The 22639-nt window shown below is 40.0% G+C and overlaps 2 protein-coding genes across 2 annotated transcripts; both read left to right on the top strand. All coding sequences in view use genetic code 11, as the record gives it.

Moving 5' to 3' along the window:
* Nucleotides 1-11212: 11212 nt before the first annotated feature.
* On the top strand, nt 11213-12922 carry EGR_06898 (hypothetical protein; the record flags this gene model as incomplete). The annotated part of the gene is made up of 4 exons (XM_024496147.1): nt 11213-11236; nt 11342-11469; nt 12495-12552; nt 12698-12922. The coding sequence occupies 4 exons, from the start codon at nt 11213-11215 to the stop codon at nt 12920-12922; spliced, it is 435 nt and encodes a 144-aa protein (XP_024349459.1).
* A 3829-nt stretch (nt 12923-16751) lies between these two features.
* EGR_06897 (hypothetical protein) lies at nt 16752-20018 on the top strand (the record flags this gene model as incomplete). Its single annotated transcript, XM_024496146.1, has 4 exons — nt 16752-16863; nt 16893-16967; nt 19856-19926; nt 19959-20018. 4 exons carry the CDS (start codon nt 16752-16754, stop codon nt 20016-20018), a joined length of 318 nt encoding a protein of 105 aa, XP_024349458.1.
* Between the last annotated feature and the right edge of the window lie 2621 nt (nt 20019-22639).

The following is a 22639-nucleotide window of genomic DNA, read 5'->3' as shown; positions in this document are numbered from 1 at the left end:
CACTCCTGCACCAGTCTACCCCGTTCCAGCATAGAACTCTACCACTTCGTCCGTATCTATAGACAATACAACAGTTATGTGGTACAAGACCCTGGTCCAATGCGTCTGAGTACTTGACACGTTTCACCAAGCCTAAATGTGCTGATGAGACCTATCTATGCTGCTCCTGACTAAACTTTATTCACAAAGAGTGGCCCATTGTAAATCAGGGCCTCTGGATTCTAACATAGGAGGCAGGAAGCATTTTAAAGGCGTGCAAACTGCACTGATGCATAACTGTGAAGAGACCTCCGTTTAGAAGAGTGCACTGATATCTCGGTTGACTACGTCAAGCAGTGTGGGTTGACATTTCACTGTTGTGGATGAGTATGTTCACCAATGGCAACGCTCACAACTCCCACAAAAAGATTTGTCTTGTGGATTCTTACCAAGGGTCAGACACTGATGACACGTCCACGATGAGACTTAATTATAAGCATGAAAGCCAAGATTTTGGACTATAACAGCTGGAGCTGAGGCTATGATCACCCTTCAGATGCATAACCGATCGTCTTCGAAGTGCTCACACTATTCTCTCAAATGTCGGTAGACTGGGGTTCCACGCTTTTGTCCACACAGACCACAACACTCCTCACCATCCTGGTTCATGCCAGCATTTCCATTGCCACCCTGGAGCATTTATCAGTTCTATATTTTGCATCTCTTTTTCTCTTCTCACCTTCATTTGAACAAATCCTCCAACCTACAGACTAACTGGTAAGTGACTTTGTTGTTCTTTCAAATATTGAAGTGTGATTTAAAATTCGCCTTTGTAAACAGATAGAAAGATGAAACTAACTTTTAACTTGCCTTTACATTTTGTCTGCATTGCAAAACTTATCTAGAGGAAATTGTATAGAGGTAGGGCTATCAAATATTGAATATGCACCTTTTGGTTTACCTAGCCTTGTGAGTCTAGAAATGCCTACCACACATCCTGTGCTCTTTCGCAAGGCTTTTATGTCTATCTTAGTGAAAAAGCCCTAACACTAACTGTTCAATAAGACTTTCATCATTCCCACATGCACAAGCGCCATCCACGTTGCATCCTTGAATTCGCATTTCTTATGCACTGAAAGGGCATTTAATAGGACCCATAAAATACAGAAAAATTCCTTCCCACCAACTTAATTTACAGAGGACGAGACAGGAAACATTTGCATTAATCGCTTTTACAGTAAGTTGATTTCATCTCTTTGGTTGAAATGGAGAGACAATTGAGTAGGCACACAAATACATTTGTTCCCTCTCAACGTCCTGTTCGGTTTTTAAGAGTCGACGATTTCCCTGAGGCAAATACAAAGGTTTGCTGCATTCTCTTCAGTTATGGTAATTTTAGAAGCAACTACAATTTAACCGAGTTCCAGATTAACAGTAGGGAACGGAAATTAATGCCAGTGATACATAATGTCCGATGCAGTCATATGGTTCAAATTCATGACAATTTAGACGTCCTGCTGCCTTCTGAATCAGGAGAGACTATTGGAACGATGGAAGGTGTCAGTTCCCCAGAAGCTATAACATAAGATTTTTCCATTTTGCCAGTGCTTAGTTGCAAAAGGTGTAGGTGTCAATTGTAATTACTCAATGACATCTATTAAATTGGCACCCAATCATAGCATCTCAATACTCAACTGACATGGAGACTAGTTTGCTATTTGGACGAGCTTTGGAAAGGTTATTTGCACCCCAGATAAATTATCAAGTCATTGAGGAAGTTGTGATGTCAACTGGCTACCCACTAAAAAAATGACATCTGTCAAAGCGCCAGCCTCTTATTCTCTTTCGATGTATTCAAATGAGAAGGCCTATCCAAACACCATGAGTATATTGCACCGATGTAGCACAAGCTTTGCGCTAAGTCAGGGCTCAGTACGCCTCAAATGCTCAAAAGGATTAACAATGCCCGCTCTCATTCTATATTTCTGTTACTCCTCTTATTGACCATTAGAATTGTCTTAGAAGGAAATCCTCATTCCCATCTATGAGCATTAGGATTTAGGGCTCTCAAAGCTTCAGTTTGATGGCATTCAAAGCAACTTATGATCGAAGGTGATGCTTTTATTTAACTCCCACTACTTTGCAAAGGAATGACAAACAACTGCCGCGTTAGTAGACCTGCATAAGTGGCAAAATTGGATGAGTAGACATAAGCTTTAGATCCATGGTCTCTGTTGGTGTAGAAGCTTTCGGACTTCATGGTCTAGTGTTTGGCATGTTCTCCACCAGCGTATACGACAAATGAGGATCGAACACCACAAGTTACTGAGATAGGCTTGCCTAATTTTACATTTTATTTGGTGTACGAGAACGGCTGTTCCTTATCAAATTCATTTAATTACGGTTGTATGCACCACATGCTGGTGAAGCAGGAGATCGTGCGAAAAATCATAAGTAGTATTGGCAGCAAAAGTACTAAACTGAAAATTCGGACTTGCTTCTGCAAAATGTGGATGTTGATGAGGAATGAAACCATTAGAGTTTGTAGGTTTTGCGAATACTTACGGCCAAACTGCTGCAAATCACTGAGATCGCGCAATCGGCATCGCCGCTTATGCGCGTGTACCATCTTCTGGCCTTGGCCTCAATTGTCATGGATCCCCTCTATGAACCACAACCCGATGTGGTTGCCTTAATACAGATGGTCGCGAAGAAATTTATACTAATCACCAACTTAATGTCTGATGAATTGGTCCTCCAAATTGTCATACAAAGTGTAGCTGGCGAGATGCGAATGATAGAAATTAGCCAAATATTTATATGACTCGCCTCATCTCTAACTGTGCAACAGGCAATCGAGTAAAATTGCGAGTATCGAAACCAAAGTGGGGAAGGATGCAAAGCAATTCAAGGAGCATAAACTCCATTCTTCCTCCACCTAACTCCTTACATTACAGCCTTCAACTAACATTTGCAAAGCAGAATAGACGTAGAAAAAACACTGGGAAACAAAATTTGCATCGCCTGTGCTGTCTTGGTGCCCAGCCTTGGCTAACCTTTGGAAATTCTGTTCGCAAGTAATTGTGCTCCATTCACAACTCCGGCTAGAGGTCCGTCTCTCGCACAGTTTCAATAGGATCAAATGCACATTGATGAGGTGCTCCACGCAATGGTTGGGTGAGAGCTGTGCTGTGGACTGGACACAAATAGCCGCGGCTGGGGAGCATCGTTGATGCCAGATGACTACATTGTGAAAAAACTGCAATTTTGTGTGCTCTTAAATCTCTTGCTGATTGATTTGCCCTTCTAAATGGCCTTCTTCCGAGGCCAGTGAACAAACAAACACCAAATAGCCTATCTTAAAAAAAATATACGTCTCGCATTTTTAAGGTTCTACCCACATTACGCACAACAGACTCGCCATACACAGCTCAAACTAATGCCGACAAATATCAATCACAATGGCCAATGCTAGACAGTCTACGGGAAAGAAGTCCACTTCTTACAGGGCAATGCAAAACGACCCTTAGAAGATTTGCACCCTATAAGGAGGAAGATAGAGAGAAGGAGGTGCTACCTTATCCTCATTCTCATTCCCTGTATTCCTCTTATGTCATTCCTCTAAGTGTTTATAACACTTTTGGAATAATGCAACTGATAGATTTGACACATAAGCGTTTGTAAATACTGAAGATTGGGTGGACCAAGAAATAAAAAAAGGGATTAATACTTTGTTGATAAAGACAGAAAATTAGAAGGGGTTTTAGCATGTGTGATCAGTTGGCTTTCCGCACATATTATTAATTAGAATATGCAATTAGCCAGTTTACTGATTTTAAAGCTGCCGTTTTCTTCAGGAATTGCCAATTCAGCTAGACCTGCCTCTTCTTCTTGAAGTGAATACGCCACACATGGCAGCGGACTACGATACCGACATTGATGCCGAAGGCAAGATGCTTTTTCTACAGTGTTTACACAAATTTTTTAAAACCAAACATTTGTCAGTACGTAGCATTTAAATTTATTTAACCAATAGATAGATGCCCATACCTTCATAATTCGCCCTTCTAAAGATATTTTAGAATCTGCTGATGGTATGTTAGGAAGGCAAACCGGTTCCACCATTGTCAGAAACAAAAAGGACAAAAAGAAACAGAAAGCAAAACAAGTACGAGTGTGTAAAAGTTGAAAAATTTAACTTATTCTTTGTTAACTCTGCTTGTCTACACGATTTGCTAGTTATTTTCACAAAAGTCTGCTATCTTTCCCCCATTTCGACTTTATAGACGCAGATGGTCTTGAAAGCGATTGGCGAGTTGGACGCCGCCCTGGCAGGCGCCATGGAGTAATGGTGGCGGATCCATGCATTTTTTCCAGATTACCAATCTCCCCCAACTGCATGAAGCAGCAAAGAAACTTGAGGAGCTTTCGCACTCCTTATTTCCTGTTACAGATATCACCAGTATTCTAGGAGAATTTGGCACGATCCTTATTCGTGTAATTTGGTGTTGATGCTGCTACTTAACGCTGGTAGACACTAGGCGAGAAAGCTACTTATTCCTAATTTTGATTAGTGGGAACCTCTCTCTTCAATTTCGTGTGATGCAAATAAATGATTTCTGTGTACTGTTTCCTTGTAAATGAAAGTGCTTCGTATCTCTGGTCTTGTAATTATTTCATGCTGATGCAACGAATGCCTTTAATCGTTGTCATAATTGGGTCACAACAGGAAAATTACACATTCATTGAGGAGGAATCACCGTTTGACTAATGGAGATTTCGCTGGAATAACCTAAACTACCAATGATGCTAATAAAAGTGGTTTTGATTTTAGTGCACCACTACAATGGCAAAAGTGCATCCCTTCGGAAATGCGGAAGCCAAACTCATTCCCACAGAGTCGGAGAAGATAGCCCTGTCCGTGTATTCAAATGGAAGGTGGGTCAAAAAATGCGACAAACCATTTGGGGTCCGTTTGTACAAGGTAAACTACTGCTATCAATGCACTATTTTAAAGAAGTAAAACATTAGTTAATCTAATTTTTAGAACACTTCGTCGTTTTCCAAAAGATATCCAAACCAGCATACTGAGAAATGGGAGCTAGAAATGTTGTTAAAGTAAACAGCAAAAATATTATTTGGTATCTCTATTCAGAGTAACTGGGTACAGATCAAAAAGGCGCCGGCACATTTACAGGTGCTTCAACAACCATCCACAGCTAGCTTTGCCTGATGAGCCTCCGTCTCAATGGGTGCATGTCGAAATGCAGATGGTCAGAAAGATGCCGAGAATGAACTGTTGCACTTAGTAAAGAGCAGTCATGGAGAATTAAATGAATCAATTGAAACAAAACGTTGATTCTATGGTAGCATAGAAACAACTCGTTTTCCAAAAAGATAATTAAAATCTAGATTTGGGGATTTAATGCGCCTATTGAATTGATAGAAGTGGACACTACCGTGTCTTGCCTGAAGTTTGTTTATCTCGTAGCGAGGAATTGTGCAATGAAGTCAACAATTTCCAAATTCGTTTTCGGACTTATGGGCGAACAACTTGAAAGGAGGCATGTTCGCGGTCGCATGGAGGAGGAGAAAGAAGAGGCCTCTTTTGGGAGCGATGATTTGGATACTGCCTGTTAGTAGCCTAGCCCTCTTGTTGAGGGTAGTCTAACCTGGACAATCCTCCCCTATTAATTGTCTCTAAGGATACGGTCTAGCTGACAACAATGGTTAGGAAGTCACACATCAGCATCGACCACCTTAAGAATAATTCGCAGAAATGGCTGATGATCCAGAATCACCATTATCACTGTCTTTATCAACTTACATTGCCTACTTTGTTCTACTTCATGCAGAACCACTACTAGTAAGTATGACACGATTGTTTGTGTATTCAACTTTAGGTAACGCATGCCACAACTACTTCAGTTGTGGTATGTGAATACAATCATTTGACAACATTTGCAGCTGGGTTCCACTCCCTTGCAACAGTGAAATCACCTCCTTCAAGCCAATTAATCAGCCGACACAGTGAAAAACACCCTGTCAGTCAATCATTTTACGCTCTACCACTTGTGTTACAGGGCTTCGCTTTGCTTCATGGGAGCAGATTACCACATGATTTGTGAATATCTGCACCGATTTTTCTCATCACTGTCTTCTTACTCATCATCGAATAAGTGTTGTTTTATTCCAAAAAAAAGCAGACGCCATGAACTACCCATTCTGCATCCTCATGTAGTAATTGTGCTGTTGATGTGCCATCCAACATGGTATTGTGTGAACCGCTTGCGAGATGCAAGTCTCCAATGGTCACTCGTTGATCTGTTGACTTCTCTTCCTCTGAGTTGTGATGCATTACATGTGTCCCTGGCATGTCCCAGTTAAGCCAAGGAGACATTAGACAGTAGCATGGTTTAGAAATGGCAGGGTGCTCTGAGTGGAAAGATCAACGCTAGGCTGCATGGATAAGGATGATTCGGTGTCGCCTTACCTCTCGACTGACATAAGTTCAAGTATTTTAAAAAAGTTATGCAGACAGAATTTCCTTTTCCATCACCTTTACAATGGAACAAATTATCTGAGATAGAAACAAAATCGGGCCATTTTCAGAGCAAACATTTATTTTAAACTGCCTTAAGGGACAGAAACAATTGTAATCAAATTCTTAGGTCACTCTAAAACACCGATTCCTCCTTGATGTCATATACTAGGGGCAATTAAATATTAAAAGCGCATGGCGGTATGGTCATAACCTTCAGTGAAAGTACAAACCGCAGGTACAGGCGAGACTGCGGCGTTAAGCATATCCTCAAACACTTTATCAAACAATTGCACTACGTGGTGATGTGTATCCCAGTTTTACTACATGTCTAGTAAAGGCATCGTTTAACTTCCGAGTCATCGTTGACATATTCATGAGGTATGCAAATGGAAGGTAGAGTCTTTACAAATATAAGAAATGGCTGCCAAAAACAAGCCTCTACTTCGCTATGATAGAGACAAAACTGGGAGAGACTGGAGGATTGGCCTATATCAATTTACATTTGTTGATAATCCCCTTTTACTCTCCATACTGCTGCGTCTGGCGGTTGACATAATCTGCCCTCAGTCGATTTCATTCAAACCAATTAACGCTTCTTTTGTAGTTTTTGTCCCGAAGACTCCATTAAGAGAGTTCTATTCCTTGCATTCACAAGTATGAGTAAATTTGTACAAAACAAAGCATTCCTACCTATTTGAGGTAGAGATGGCATAGGGAAGTATTAAATCTCTGAGTTTATAAATGCTCGCACAATAGTGCTTTACACAAAGTGTAATTTATAGTTGGGCGAAGAGTTGTGAGGAGCACGTTCGCCTCTTCCATGTGCAAGTCCAGCCTATGACGAGAGGTGAGGAACCAACACCTTGATTAAACAAAATCTGGAAAAAATGATAAAAGCGTATCTGAATGACTCTAGTCAATTTGTAAGCTGTTTGTGTTGCTAAGAAATTGGACAATAGTTAATTATGCTGTTTCCTTTGTGTGAAAAGCTGAACCTCGTGCAATGAAGGCACAAAACATGCCGTTTTTTCCTGATTTGCGAATACATATGGTCCGAAATGTGACTTCCAGTTTCGTACAGCTTTACGTGGTGGGTGGTGGCGCTGCTGATAAAACAGTCATAATGAGGGAATAATATGCATTTCCCCCATTGTCGTGGTAATTTTGTGGACAATTATCACAGTGTTTGCCAACTTTACCCAGGTGGACGAAGTAGAAATTGCTCAATGCTACACAATGTGTTGATGCAGACACCTGCCAAACTTTGTGGCCTTGATGACCTCTCGTTATTCATACTCAAGGCATTAATGCTATGTGCATTTTATCGTTCCCTTAAACATTTTCTATCAAAACACAGATCTAATTCGTAAACAATTGAATGCTACTTCTGATTAATGAAACGGCATAAATATGTTCCATTTCTAGCAGAGTAAATTGTAGCAATTTACCTGCAAATAATGCAGAAATATTCTTACCTAAATATTACCACTTAGAATTTAATTTGAGGGTTCAAGCATAACATTTAGTTGAGTATAGCCGAATTTGTCCCTCCCTGATAGTTTATGCATGGACCCTGATACGGCCATGAAAGTCTTATGCAGAGAGGCACAATTCTCGATGAGCCCTTTATTTTGTGTGCGATGATTATGCTGAGAATTCACCTGCGCACCAATGACACTGATTGTGCTCCATTTTCTGGCCATTCTTTCAATGGCCTCTAAAGTGAAATGGGTAGCACTCTAATGAAGGAATCCAGTTTGAGAATTGATTTAGAGCCTCCCAAATCGGTTTCCCCATCAGTGATTTGCAACAATGGTCATGAGGACATAGAGAAGCCTAATGAAAATTCTTCAGAAACGAAGATTACAGATTGAAGGTCCACAAGCATAACCAGCGTGATCGAAGCTGTTCGCCATTGCTTGTGTATGGGTTGTAGGCGACTTCATGCCTGACGAAAGTCCAAAGCTTAAATTGACCTTCAAACTTTGATGAAGTAAAGCATCAGTGCATTAACTCATTTTGAATTTGACTTGGCTGAAGAAATTTAAATTTACATTCTGGTGGAGGGCAATCGGTTCATAGCTATAGCAATGTAAACAGCATCTTTATCTGCTGATAATTTTTTCCGAATGACGTTGTAAGAGAGTTAAAAACCGCCCTTCGTTTTCTGATTTAAATGCACAGGCTAAACTCATGCGTTTCCTTTATTATGAGGGCCTTCATTATATTTGCAAACACGTTTCTTTTATTGATGGCAAGTGTCTTTGGGCCTCCAGTCCGTCTATCGGATAAACTGCTGTTGGTGTTGTAATAACGCAGGAATTTCAGAAATCTGGTCTAGAAACTCAATTCTTGGTATACAAGAGTTTCCAGAAATAGCGTACTTCATTTGCAGATTTTGCCAAATTCGGCAGCTTATCTAAGCTGTTCAAAGCAAGTGGAAATAAGTGAGCATTTCCATTGTGAACCTAAATTGCCATCAAGGCGAATACTCTGAGGGGTTTCCTTCAGCAGTTATTCCACCTATCATGTGCTTGACTCTCTTTACATCTCCCCTATTCAATCACATCAAAGTCTAGATATACAAAAGCAATTTTTAGCGGGAAGGGCCATTCATCCCTCATCATACATATGTGACAGCTGAATAAAATAAACCAAATTGAATTGGAAAGAAAGATCAAACTGAAAAAAGAGTGGAGCCACATTGAAAAGATAAAAACTTAGGTCTTTTAGGCTCTATTCCAAGTGGGAAATGACCTGCCCTAAAGCAACACGTTAACCAAAATTTTACTGCAAGGCTGTGATGAGTATTTCCAACGTTGTTACATCCAAATGGCCCCCCTTCTCTATCCACTTAATCGAAAAGAAACATAATTATGGTGCTCTAAACGAAATAACTTTTTTAGAAAATGGCCGGATGTGTACGATGAGAGGGTAGAATGAGCTGCAAAATTATGTTTGTCCTCTAAAACTACCTAAACGGAAATCTACACTCATATCTTTGCATGCGTATACACATTTAAATAAATGAATCTTTTGGATGTTGCAAAGCCGAAGAAAATATTTTCTGGAATGGCATGCCTGCGAAAATGGTGGGCCAACCAAACAACGTTGCGCCTGGAAATGGTTGAAGCTCGTTGATCCTGGCTGCTGGTGACGTTTCACCCACAGTTGCAGCGCTTTCACGAAAACACGCTATTTTTTATGGCGGTGAAGGTGTTAAATTACCAAGAACAACATTTAGCAATGCCTAATTTGTATGGTGTAACAGTTCGTATGCATTTACATAAACTGGTGGGGATAAAAGGATATAAACTGCAAGGCTAGTGCTTCCCATTCACATAAAACACCGAATTCTACCAAATCAACTTGCTTCCTGCATCATTCAGAAACCTGGACCGGATTGCTCTTGACAAGTAGAGGGTTTGTGACGATAGCTATTGAATACAGAATTTGTTATGCTTACACGATTCACCTACATCTTCACAATCCTGCGACAACATTCAATCTTCAGCAGACTAGCTTCCGCTTGTGTATGGCAGACTACAAACAAACATTTACTAGTCAAATTCATCTACACGATTTCACAGCCTGCATCATTCTTCGGAAAGAAAATAAGGGTCAATATTGTAGGATGATAGGGGGAAAGATGTAGCCTCATCCCATCACCCTCTTTCCTCTTATCACATTTGTTCATTCGATTACTGAACTTTTTTTGCCGTCAGACACTATAAAACTATCTGAGGTGGAGAAATAGGTGCGAGGGACTGAGTAGACTGGTTGGGTTGGTTGTCGTCACTTTGTCCTTTCGCCTTTTTAAGTTTTATATACATGTTAGACCCGTGTTACCTTGCTTGCCTTTGACTGCCTTAGCTCAATCTACTTTGCCTTTGCCAGTCATGCCCTGCCTCTCCTTACCTTGCCATGCCTTGCCATTTCTACTAGAGTTGACCATGGATTGTGCATGGCAATTTCCGCAACAACTCCGTCCGATTTGGCTGCCAATGTGTGAAACACAGAAGTCATGGTAGCCATTTATGGCCGACTGATCTGGCGCCACTGCACTCTGTTTGCCGCCACATGAACCGTGGGATGGCAGTTCTTTCCTATTGTGCATGTGTACGGCGGTACGGCGAACACAACATTCGTGTACTAACTAGACGGCTGCCCAGTGGCGACTGTCAGAGTCTGCATCTATCACCCAGTGAATCTGAGACTACGTCGGAGTTCGTATCCGTGTTTCAATCCACGATTTCAGTTACGCTTACTTAGACCAATCTAACGACCCTTATTTGAACGTGATCATTAGAACAATTGAAGTATGCTGGGCAAGTGGGGTGTGGTCACCGAATAAATGATGCTTACATTGTGTGCAGGTAGTTTTCCTATTTTACTAACTTTAAGATATCAATATTGTATGCAACATTCCATTTATCTTCGTAAGCACAACATTTCCGTGTATGACTACTTTGCACTAATCCCACACCTTTCATGTCATGTACTGCTTGTGCCCTAACTAAAGGATCAACTGTGCTGTACGACCTTTGCAACATTTCATCCAAACTATGGCCTGAACTTTATCGTTTGCATTATTGTACATCCAACCCTTGGAGTGTGTATTATTCTACAAATACTGCATATTCAATGATTAGGGCCATTTGCGTACTGGTAGTCTTTCAGCACGAAATTATGGAGGTCCAGCTTTGTGAGGTGGTATGCACTTACGAGGGACTTCTGAGCAGATCAAAGCGGAGAATTAACTAAATCATCCATCTTACGTATTGGTATATCTCGATTTTTGGGTTTATCTATAATTAGTACTTAACAAATTGGGATGTTAACTTAAAATTATACCATACTGACGATTTTTTAACTGTTTCTGCTCAAAAAGCCGTACTTTTTAATATTGCCATGTCCTACAACTTCAGCACTTGTGATTGTGACACGTAAATAATAGTTGCCCTGCCAGGCGCTGTTCATGGGATGTTTGGGTTAGAGTTGCCGAAATGATGTTGCACAAACTTGGGGTCAAGAGATGTTTCAACCTCACTGGAACGAGAATTCACGTCAGTTCCGTGGTGAGCTTTGCATGAAAAGTCACCTTTATGCCCACAAAATCCTTTTGAAAATCCAAGTCAATTGCATTAATACTTTGCCTAGATGGATAGAGTAGGGAAAAGCACTCAACGTAGATATTAATAAAGATCTCTGGATGAAACTAACCGGCGTATTCCTAAGCGATGGCAAACATACACCCAGAAATTCGCAGACGCTCTCCGGCGTGTATTACTGGTCTTCCTAGTCGTCAATGCTGCTGCACACCAATGGCAGTCGAACTAATTTTTCTCACAGATTTTAACTAAATCATGTGTTGAATGTCTCCCAGGCGTCAAATAATGTTACCCAAACGGGGTCATAAATGAATAAGTGGTGCTAAGACAACCGTCTGGAATAATCAGAGCACAATTTGTTTTTTTCTCAGTAAGACAGAATCACAGTTTTGCTACTAAATATAACAAAATTATGACTGGGGTGATATTTGAGTTATTAACATAACTGACCCTGTTTCAAGCATTTAGCAAGAATGGTATGAATTGCACGACACGATCTTACATGCCTCTTGGCAGTCAGTCGACGAGGTCACTGAGGACAGAGCTAACCTGATTCAGGTATGGTCATCCATGCATGACACCCACACACGCACCATCGTGTAATGCGCAGGGCGCATTCGCTCCGATGCTAATGGACCGCGCTCTAGGCTAAGCGTGGTCCTCTACCGAATTCGGCTATCAGGAGCATCACATTTTTAGCACGTCCACCACAGCATTTATAGTAGGTCGATCCAATGCAAAGCGAAATGCCATATCTATAAATTAGGCATTTTGTAAGCTGTCTTGGCATGTTTATATCAAAGTTAGTGCATTTTTTGATAATTCACTGCTATATTATCCCTTCTTCTACACCATATTAGGCTAGTATTTTATTTAAGTGTTAATACTCCCAAAGTAGTAACAAGATCATGGGAAAAGGTTGGAAAATATCGCGTGTGCCTGGAGAACATGTCTTGTTTGTGACTTTCTAGGAGCAAAGTGACTCAAAATGTTTTTTGACAAATTGATTTCCAGTTAATGACTGAATGCATTAAAACTGACTATTTTGACTAAAAATGTACAGGCTGAGGATTTTGGGACAAAAGGCCTACAGATTTACTGTTGGATCAAGGAATTTACATGGATTTGCTTCTTACTACTTCAGAACAATAGCATGAAACATTCCAGCTTATGTGAAAAAGGAGGAAGCAAGGAACCGATAGAGTCACTTTACCGAATAATGAGTGCAAACGTCATTTTAATCATTTATGAAAGTGACTGGCAAACTGGACTCCAAAAGCGGTTTTGATAGTTCATGCTGTCATCGGTAGCCCAAATTGTTGTTGAAGACGGGAAAAAAGAGGAGGGGAATTCGTCTGTGCCCATCGCTGAGGAGAGGGTCTAGTTGTATCAAAGATAGAAGACATCTTTTTAAAATGCAGGAACGCATCCAATGCTACACAAGCGGTGTTGGGAGGAGCAAAGGCAGTTAAAGGAAAATGTACTTACTAGTGTTAAGGTGATGAAGTGTTGGCTAGGAGGAATGTAGAAGGTAGGGGTATTTACTCAACGTGGAGGCATCAAGCGTAGACAGAATGCTGTTTAAGGGGGGAGAAGTACAACGTCGGCGCAGCATGTCAAAACGAGGCGGAGTCAAATTCGGTTGATGACCAATTACAAAAACGTTGTTTAAATATGTTTTAAATAAGAGGAAATTCATAGCAGAAGCACTACCTTCTCACTCCTACATGGGCCTTTATTCTTCAGTAGTAATCGAGTATTGGGCACTCTATAGACCATTTCCACCCCTTTGAACTTATGCTGTGTTCCATGCCCAGAGGTGAATAGAGCCAGGAATAGCTATTCAGGAGGCAATTAGCATAAGTACAGTCACCTTCTCTCCCATACTGCTATTATTACGAGTTTAACCTTCGCCATTACCGGATTATAACACACATTAAATAGCCTGAAGAGGAGGAAAGTGCCATTTTGAAGTTGCACAGCTGTCGATGATACGGCCGCTGCAAAAGAGGTAGCAAGGCAAAGGAGACAAGAGATGAAGTAACTTGTATCACTTTTGCCTTTTAACAGAGACATGAGTGACTGAAATGTGGATCACCAAGTTGATACAAACGTGCATCGGTGGACAAGGAAAAAAGGTGTGAGAAATTCATGTATTTGCACCGTGGACAGTAAGAGGCTAAAGGGGTAGGATGGGAGGAATCGCACTCAGGTTATTCCTGGCAAGGGGAATGAGATGAGCTAGGCAGCTACCTAGCTATGCTATAAGGCTTACCGTCCAAAACGTACATGAGGACATTTTCCGTCGACAATATTCTATAAGTTTATTAATGTGCATGGAATAAATCGCCGGATTGACTAAAAGCAGGCAGATGGATGAAGACCTGGGTGGATGGATAGGGCGTGGTCAGGCAAAGGATTTAAGGGGCGAGTTTACTAAATGGTGGCAGATAAAACAAACAAGTGGCATATAGATATTCGAATCCAGACGGCGCGGATCTGGGTTGATTTAGAACGAAGGGTGTTTAGTATAAAACTGGGTTGGATTGATAGGTAAATTTTGAAAGTGTGGAGATAGACAGGGAAACAGGGGTAAGTCGACAGACGAATGGGTACCGGATAGATGAACGGGTAGTTATGAGATGGCTGAGTCCATATTGGATTAGTAAGAGAAAGAAGATGTTGGGACCTAAATTGCTACATGAACGTCAAGTATTTTTCGAATGATTGAAACTAGAATAGCCGTCCCTGGAAGATATTTTGTTCCAATCTGTCCTGCGAAATGCACAAACTTGATCTTGGAAGGCTTAGACCATCCAACAAAGCTTATAATTACCCACTTTCGCTTTTAAAGTCACAAAGATCTTAAGCTAACGCACCTTCTGAACTCCGTTTTAGGAGATTAGCTCTTTATTTGGACTGATATCCATGCTTTCATCAAGACAACAAGATGTCCGTACATTTCTTGAAATAAAAAATAAGAAAACAGCGGTCATAACAAAGGCGTTTTTAATGACGTTATAAATCCTCCCTTTTGGTTCATATCATATATCCAGACAAACCATCACTACTCTTCATATTGCGAATTGTTTTCTTGCTGGCTTCTCAGGCCTCGGCAACTTTTGCTGCCGATGATATGTTGCTGTTACCTTAATGACACTTATGCAATGATAGATATTGTGAGGTGTTCAAACACAATCCGACAGGCGGGTTATTGCAACTTTTTTTGAGGTAGTGGGCATGAGGAGACCAGTCTCCTGTCTGAGCATAATGCAGCATCTGTCATGATGGGACTGATGAACAGAATTTGCAGACAGCACCTTCCAGTACTGCACTTACCGTCCTCTCCAAGAACCACACAAAATACTTGTCCTCTTCATTCTTTACTTCTCGTTTATTTTATCCACCGCATTGACTAACAGCTATTAAAACCATCTTTCTCTTCATTGTCTCCATCACCGTTGCAAATATCTGGGCTTGAAGGAAATCAGTGGTGATGAGTACTTTGGTTATTCCGCTTCTTTCGCATTTGAGATGATGGTATTCTGTGCTTTTGCAATGGACTGGAATAAAAATTAACTGCTTAATTTGTTTTTGTACGCTGCCTGAAGAAACATTGCATTCATCTGCCTGTTTGACTATCTGTTTGAATGCCTTTTAAAATGCATTTAAAAGCACCCTTACCGAGATCACCGGTTCAGTCGTTTGCATTTCAAAAGGAAAATGCAGAGGAAAAGCTTTGCTGGTGACCTTTTGATGAAGACGTAATTATGAGTAGCATGTTTGAGTGGCGACTAAGTGCTGCAATGCCATGTCCACCAAAGTGCTTTGTCATATGAATGCCATATTGAAGCGCATGACCTTACGATGGGAGTCAGATAGGATGATGTACCTGTTCGCATGTGCTAAGGGGTTAGCTTGGGTCAGAAAGTAAATTCCTTAAACGTCCCAATGACCGCCTAAAACGCCTGCCGAAGGTTTCACATACACACGCCCCCAAGTTCAATCGAGGGTAAGTATACAAGTTCTATAGGATAAGATGGAGATTTAAGGTTAGTATCGTAGCTTTCGTAAGAATTGTAGATAAAAGTAGCCTTTAGAAAAGGGTAACCTTACCCAAACAATAACAAGCATTTAACGTTCCTATGCCAATTTAAAACCCAGGCTCTTCAACTTCTCCTCTACTCATCCAGTATGGATTCAGACTTCTCGAAACCATTTGCTCATCCATACGCTCCAGATGTACCAGTCTGTCCACTCCTTCCTGATTATTTATTTATGTTCATCCTATCCCTATCTATCCGCCTATCAATTCCAGATCTCTCCCACGTACCTTCCATTCCTAGGTTCAGCCACACTTTAGTAGCTGTTGAGTTCGCCGTATTTACGCAGCACTAAGTATTTACCTGAATAAAATATTGCCAAACGGGCTAACCAAAGCAATCACCAGTGTTTACCAGTCAAAATCTAAAGCAGAAGATATTTGGTCTTCTTAATCACCAAACTACATAAAATTTTCTATTTTCCTCTCCGACACGTTTCTTGTGCATACTACCCGCGCAGGATACTAATTATGATGTGCTGCAAGTTACTGCATCGGCGGTCGGGCTGTGGAAGAGCTTTCTGCTGATCCTCCACTACAGGCACTCATTAGTTAAATCCTTTTTGAAAATTCTAAAATTTCTCTCAGGAGGAGATTTGACCGATGGCTGCCGAGGAACTGAGTTACTCCACACGAACTTTTTGAAATCCCTTCTTCCTGTAGCTATTTGTATCCCAATTTGAGCATCGTCCGTATTTGCAATCTTAAATATCTTGATCATTTTCCGAATCTAGATTGCGCTTTTCCTGAGTAGTATCAGGGGAAGTAGTGCAACACCGAGTTATCTTAATTACATACTGGAGGTAAAATAAGGGCCTTTATTATCATATGAATAAGCTAGAGTGACTTGGTCATGTGCGTGAAAGGGAGGTAATTCGGTAAGTTTATCCGGATTGTGGTACCTACTACTGTTGGCAACCGTTTTGATAAAATAAGGCGGCAAAGTCAATGATAGTAACGTACGCTGATCTAAAATACTTTCTTACCACCTATTAGCGGTCCTCACCTACCCTAAATGGCAGGGTACAGTCTCTATCTTCGCTTCATGTCCAGAAACTCCAGCTGCAGTAACAGCAACAACAGCCTGGTCCACACTGCCGACGATATTAGCACACTGAAGATTTTATGTATGGACTTAAACCACACCTAATTTTAGGCCATATGGCTCCTGAACAAGTCCTAGATTTCCGTGGAAGAATGCCCGATCCAGATGCCAACTGGCAGACCAAGCGTAAGGAGGGACAAGCGGTCACAATCGGCTGCCTCCATGCAAATGTGAACTCCAGAAGGAGAATCACCCATCACACCATTCAACAATGAATTAGGGTTCACCCAGCAATTTAAACTCTATATTTTCTCATTTTTCTCTGTTCATGCAACAATTATTCAGCAGTCTCGAAACCATATTTTCACCCGTCTACCTATAAACTACTTTCCGCCTAATTATTTCAGATTCCTTGTTTATATTTATCCCACCCGGATCGAAATATCTAGCACTTCAAGGCCCATCCTCGACCGCTTTCCTCCCTATGACCGCTAATATTCTCTCCGTCTAGCATTCCATCATCAATTAGTCACTTGTTTGTTTTATTAGCACCCATTCAGTATTTTAACTCTTTAATCCTTCAAACATATGTTCAAACAATATTCATTCAAATAATTCCTTATTTATCTGCTTACTCATCCATTTAATGATCTACCTATCCAATGCAAATAAGCGTAGTTATTGAATATTCATCAGTAAGCATGAGCAGGTAAATGCAGCCGGGGAAAATTCACTCTAAAATATATTAAGGGCTGTCAATTTGATTATACTTTATCTGAAGTTGAGGATAGGAAATAAAATAAAAACGTGAGCTCAACGGAGCAGCTTGATGCTAAGTTTGCAAGGACAAAACTACAGTGCTTTAGTTGTGTATATAAGAAAGTGAAAGTAACAATAAGCAGCATTCCACTTTTGCAAATTTTCACCATTTTCAAGATGCAGAAGCATTTCAATCAAACTCATACACTTATCGAACATATAATGTTGCAATTACTTGTGCTATCTTCAACAAACACAGACATGCGCCAAGCAGACACAGTGCAGACGAAATTGAAGCGGAGAGAGGTGGAAGATAGATCAGATAGGACAAAAAAGGTCGAAGAAATTAAAGAGAAATTGGGTCACATAGAGAGAAATGCATAAAAAAGGCACATATTTGTAACAAAAGAGGCTACAAAAGAAATATTAATAAATTTCATCCACAAATAGAGGGGATTCCATTGGCATATATGTGGTGAAATAGCAGATGCCATCTGCCACAGGCACTCCCCAATGCCCATCTTGCTATATTCTTTTTCACCGCACCTTCTTTTTGAGCGCCTGAGAGATATTATTTTTTGTATTTTTTTGTGTGTTTTTCTTGTTTCATATTCGCTTTCTTTATTTACGCCTGCTTCCTTTTTTTATCTTGCCTAGTTCTATGCTTTTTTTTCTTACCCTTATTTTTCTTCCCTCTCCTTTGTTTTGTAAGGAATTTCCCCTTTTTAATTATTTTATGTTTTATTTACACTATAGATTCCTTATCATTTTATTTTTTTGTGGTTTTTTTCATGATTACTCACGTTATACCTCCTTTTATCTTATCATTTTTCAGCAAATTAGTCCTATTTTTGTATTTCTTTTTTTTAACATGTTTTATTATTACGTGCATTAAGACCCCTTTTTCATAAATAATTAGAATACTTTGGCTAGCTTTTGCATTCTCAAAATCTATTTTTACTTACCTGATATCATTTTGTGTTTATGTACTTTGTGATGCGATTTTTATTGAGTTATGTATTCTTGAATTTTTATCTTACTAATTCAAGTGATTATAATACATGTTGCTAAGATTACTTTCTTGAAAATATTTTTTTCCATTTTGTCGTTGATGAGCAAATTTTGACTTAGGTATGCATTTTCGTAATCATTTTTTGCCATTTGAATTTATTACGGCACATGTTATTTTTCCTTGCGCGCATGCATTCTCGATATTATATTTTTTTGTCATTTTACGTGGATATATTTTTTATTGCGGAAATTCTTCTTTCTCTTTTCTTGATTCTGTTTATAATCATATTTTTTGCCTTAATATTATTTTTCTTTCTGTTCTTTAAACCATATTATTTTCTCATCTTGAAGATATTTTATTGCACTTATTCACAATTTTTCTGATTTTTCTGACGTGCAGTAAGGTTTAAATTTTCCTGCTATGGTCTTCTCGTCATTTTGCCTTTTGTACAGCTCATTGTTCTCAGCTTTGCCTCGTGGTGCTGCATTAACGATAGTGAAGGCTAGAACTAAACTTGACTTCTGCGTGATTTTTCCTCCCACTCTATACTCCTTTCCCTTCTTCCTCCTTTTTTTATCTGGTCTTTGTTGTCCACATTGCTACAAACATCCACTTCTTCCATTTTCATTCCTCTACTTTTCCATTTCTAGCGTCCATTTTGGTGGTTCGTTAGGTCTGATTTTCGATGTCCTTTACTGTACGATTCAACTACCACCTGAACTTACCACATTCATGCCTAGTGCAGTCCAATTCTTTCAATGAATGTGTTCGTAGCCTCTTTTTGGTCGGCTTTTTATTAATGTTTTATTAGGATATCTAAATATGTGAATAAATAGGTCATTACGGTGATACAAGTGGCTTACACCTACAAAGATAAATACTACCAATATTCCATCGTGTCAGTGATAAATCGGAGTTTTCTCTGATTAAATGTTAAGATGCGTTTATGTTACATCAGTAAGTTGGATTGCAATTAAAGTATTTTATTCGTTATTTTGCAAATTTTATAATGGAAAGGATGAGTGACCTGATTTTGGTCTGCAATTCGCCAGCTACTGGGTCCACAACATTACCTTAATAGCTAATGACTTATAAGGATATGAAAGGTGGGTTTCACCATTCCACAATACTACAGACTAGCGAAATTTGAAGTTTTCATTTGTATTAACTGGCGTGTAGCAAAAATAACTCGGCAATGGTGCGGAGGCTGTTTGACGCAAAGCGCCTTATATCATAATAAAGCTCCTTTATCATAATAAAGGCCTTCATGGAAGCCGTCTTCGTATTCTTTGATTTCTACAAGTTAGTATCCTAATTGGGTTTGGTGCAACTGACAAAAAGGGCTCCTCCTACTTTCTCCTCTTTAACGACGAGGTACTTATTTAAACTTCTCTACTTCTTGTTAGGTCTGGATGTCAAAGCGTTCCTCTTTTCTTCCCTTTATGTCCCAGACAGGAAAAAAATAGCCTTATTCACATATTTCTTCATTATATCTGACTAGACACAACCTGAGAGGTGCAGGTTATAGCAATTAATTGGCAGAGTTATGAGGAGGCTACGAGTTCCTGGACCACCTGAGGGAGCTTTGCGCTCTAACTTTACGGCACATCGGAGTTGGCGTTACCTTAATGATAGACCAGGTGACTATGTGATGTAACAAGGACGACAGTGGTGTTGACACTAAGATCAAAGCTGTGATCAGAGCTAATGACGCTTGACAGGAAATATGGCCGAAAGTAATAAGGTGACGTGACAAACAGGTGGAGAGGTCAAAAAGCCGTTTTGACTAGTAATTGAAAAATGACTCTACGAACTTGATTTAATTGTGCATTTTTATTGTCACTTTCAACTGGCTTTTCAACTACTGCGGCCTCCAAGTAAGCTCCAGAATAATACACTAATTTGGTCATTAAATTAACTCCTATTCCATTATTGTACAAAATTAAGGCATAAGAACTCGAAAAGTTAATCAAAAACGTTTGAAAAAGTGCTTTCCCAAGTCTCGAGAAAGTTGAGATGAAAGGAAAAAGTTGGTGACTCTAAATTTGTCGTTTTTTGATACTGCTTTTAAAAGTGCCTCAGTTTAACAGAACAATGAGAAATTATCCACCGAAATTCAGGCCTTTATTTGTGATGTTTAATCCTTATCTTACACTCATTACAGGTTTTTTCTCACAAAGTTGCTCCATCCACGAATTTGTTTAAAAATTAACGATAGCCTAAGTTTTTTCCTTTCACTAGAATTTTATCATCACCTTTTATTTTTATGTTGATTAAACTAATTCTTGATCATTTTAAATGAATTTAGTCAGCGTATCCTTTCAGGTCTTTGCTGGGGCCGTAATAAGCCAAACCCATGTGGAAGAATATGTACTACTTATAACACAGAGAAGGACTGAGGGTCAACCGCCATAGTCCAAGAGCCATGCCGTAGAGGAAAAGTACAATCTGCGGAGCCTCAAACAAATGTGTATTTAGGCATATTTTAAATAACACATCAATTCTCTACAGTTCATTCTCTTTTTAATTAGGTCGAGCGCACTAAGTAAACTCTTCATCTTCGAAGCATTATACTACTTATTAAGAAGTTGATCATTTAACCAGCATGCACACACTGGACTACATCATAAGCAGTAAGCTGCGGACAACTTTTTGACGGCTTGGAATGAATTTTGCGTTAGCACCTGGCGCCTATTATCGTAATTTACCTGGGGTCGCCAGTAGGTAAGTCTTGCTGTAGGTTTTACAATGCAGATAGGAAGATAAGGGAAATGAGGACCTCCAGAAACAGTGCATCTCGGGGTCGGTGGTAGAATCGCATGACCAATATATCATACATATTCATCAGGTGCTACAAATGGGCAATAATGGCGTCAGTAAAGGCTCAGAAATCGGCAGAGCTTATGCAGAGTCTATCATCGAGGTAGAGTGAAAATGATGGGTACAACTTTATCACGTTTACCTGAGGGCATTTGTACCAAAAGGCAACTAGATTTGTCACAATCAGCTTCAGCATCACCAAGTCGGGCTAAGTTTTCAACATGGAGAATGGACTTTAAACAGCTGTTGTGGATTGTGAGCTCAATTGTTCCAATGTTGTACCATAGTTGCCGACGACTTAGATAATGATGGCATAAGGTGATTCCTAGGAGCTCCCATTTTCGCTAACCTCTTGTAAAATGCCTCCCATTCAGTCCATCCTGATTGACTGTAAGTTTGGCCACAACACAAATGTGCTAACACAATTTGGGTTTAAGATCATTCATGACTACACTACGCGTGACCAAGACTACCCACTCTCAAATAGCTGGCCACCAGGCTCAAAAAGTCCCTCTTAGCGGCACAAGTCGCTTAGTAAGGGTATCTGCCCTGGAGTCCACTACAGATGCGAGAAGTTCATTGTTAATTCATAGCTTTTCTCATAATTCTGGAGTTATCCTGTCAGACTTAAGCCTGTTGTAAACGCGAGACCTTGAGCTCAAGAATAAAGGATCTGGAGCTTGACGCCAAATATCGGTCCTCAGCGCCAGTACCAGCAAATAACTTTATTAGTGTACCGGGGCAGCCTCAGTTCAAAAGTAAAATGCGTGTAACCCGGATTTCCAATTAATGACGATTCTAGGACATTAGCTGGAAGAAGTCTTCATGGTTCCCCAAAAGTACAAAAGTTAAAGCTAATGGGGACAATGTGGAAGCATGTTCAGTCGGAGGTTTTACAACAAGATCAAAATTAACAATTAATACCCATGCTGGCGTGGACTTACGTTCTCGCTCAATAGGATCCGCTTTACCACAGTTGAAACATTTCTCCTGTCTGTGGTACTTTAGAAACGGAACTCACATTTCTCAAAATCTTAGTGCAAAAAATTGGAGCTGATGGACCGAAAACAAGGTGTTGGTAGTAGTCACTTAGGAGTCGCAATTCGTGGGTTGAAGCTGTATTCTCTTTTTATCTTTGAGTTTTATACACGAAATGAACCAAACAAAAAGATCCCTTTGGCTTCCTTCCCTTCTTTTGCATCCTCATGCTGCTTTAATTTGATCAGGATTATCTAGACCCTTTGATCAGAGTGGATGACCATGCTTT

Source organism: Echinococcus granulosus (genome assembly GCF_000524195.1).
Source record: "Echinococcus granulosus chromosome Unknown EG_S00065, whole genome shotgun sequence".
NCBI classification, from domain to species: domain Eukaryota; kingdom Metazoa; phylum Platyhelminthes; class Cestoda; order Cyclophyllidea; family Taeniidae; genus Echinococcus; species Echinococcus granulosus.
Note: the sequence above shows the minus strand (reverse complement) of the source record. Positions and strands in the feature narration are given on the sequence as shown.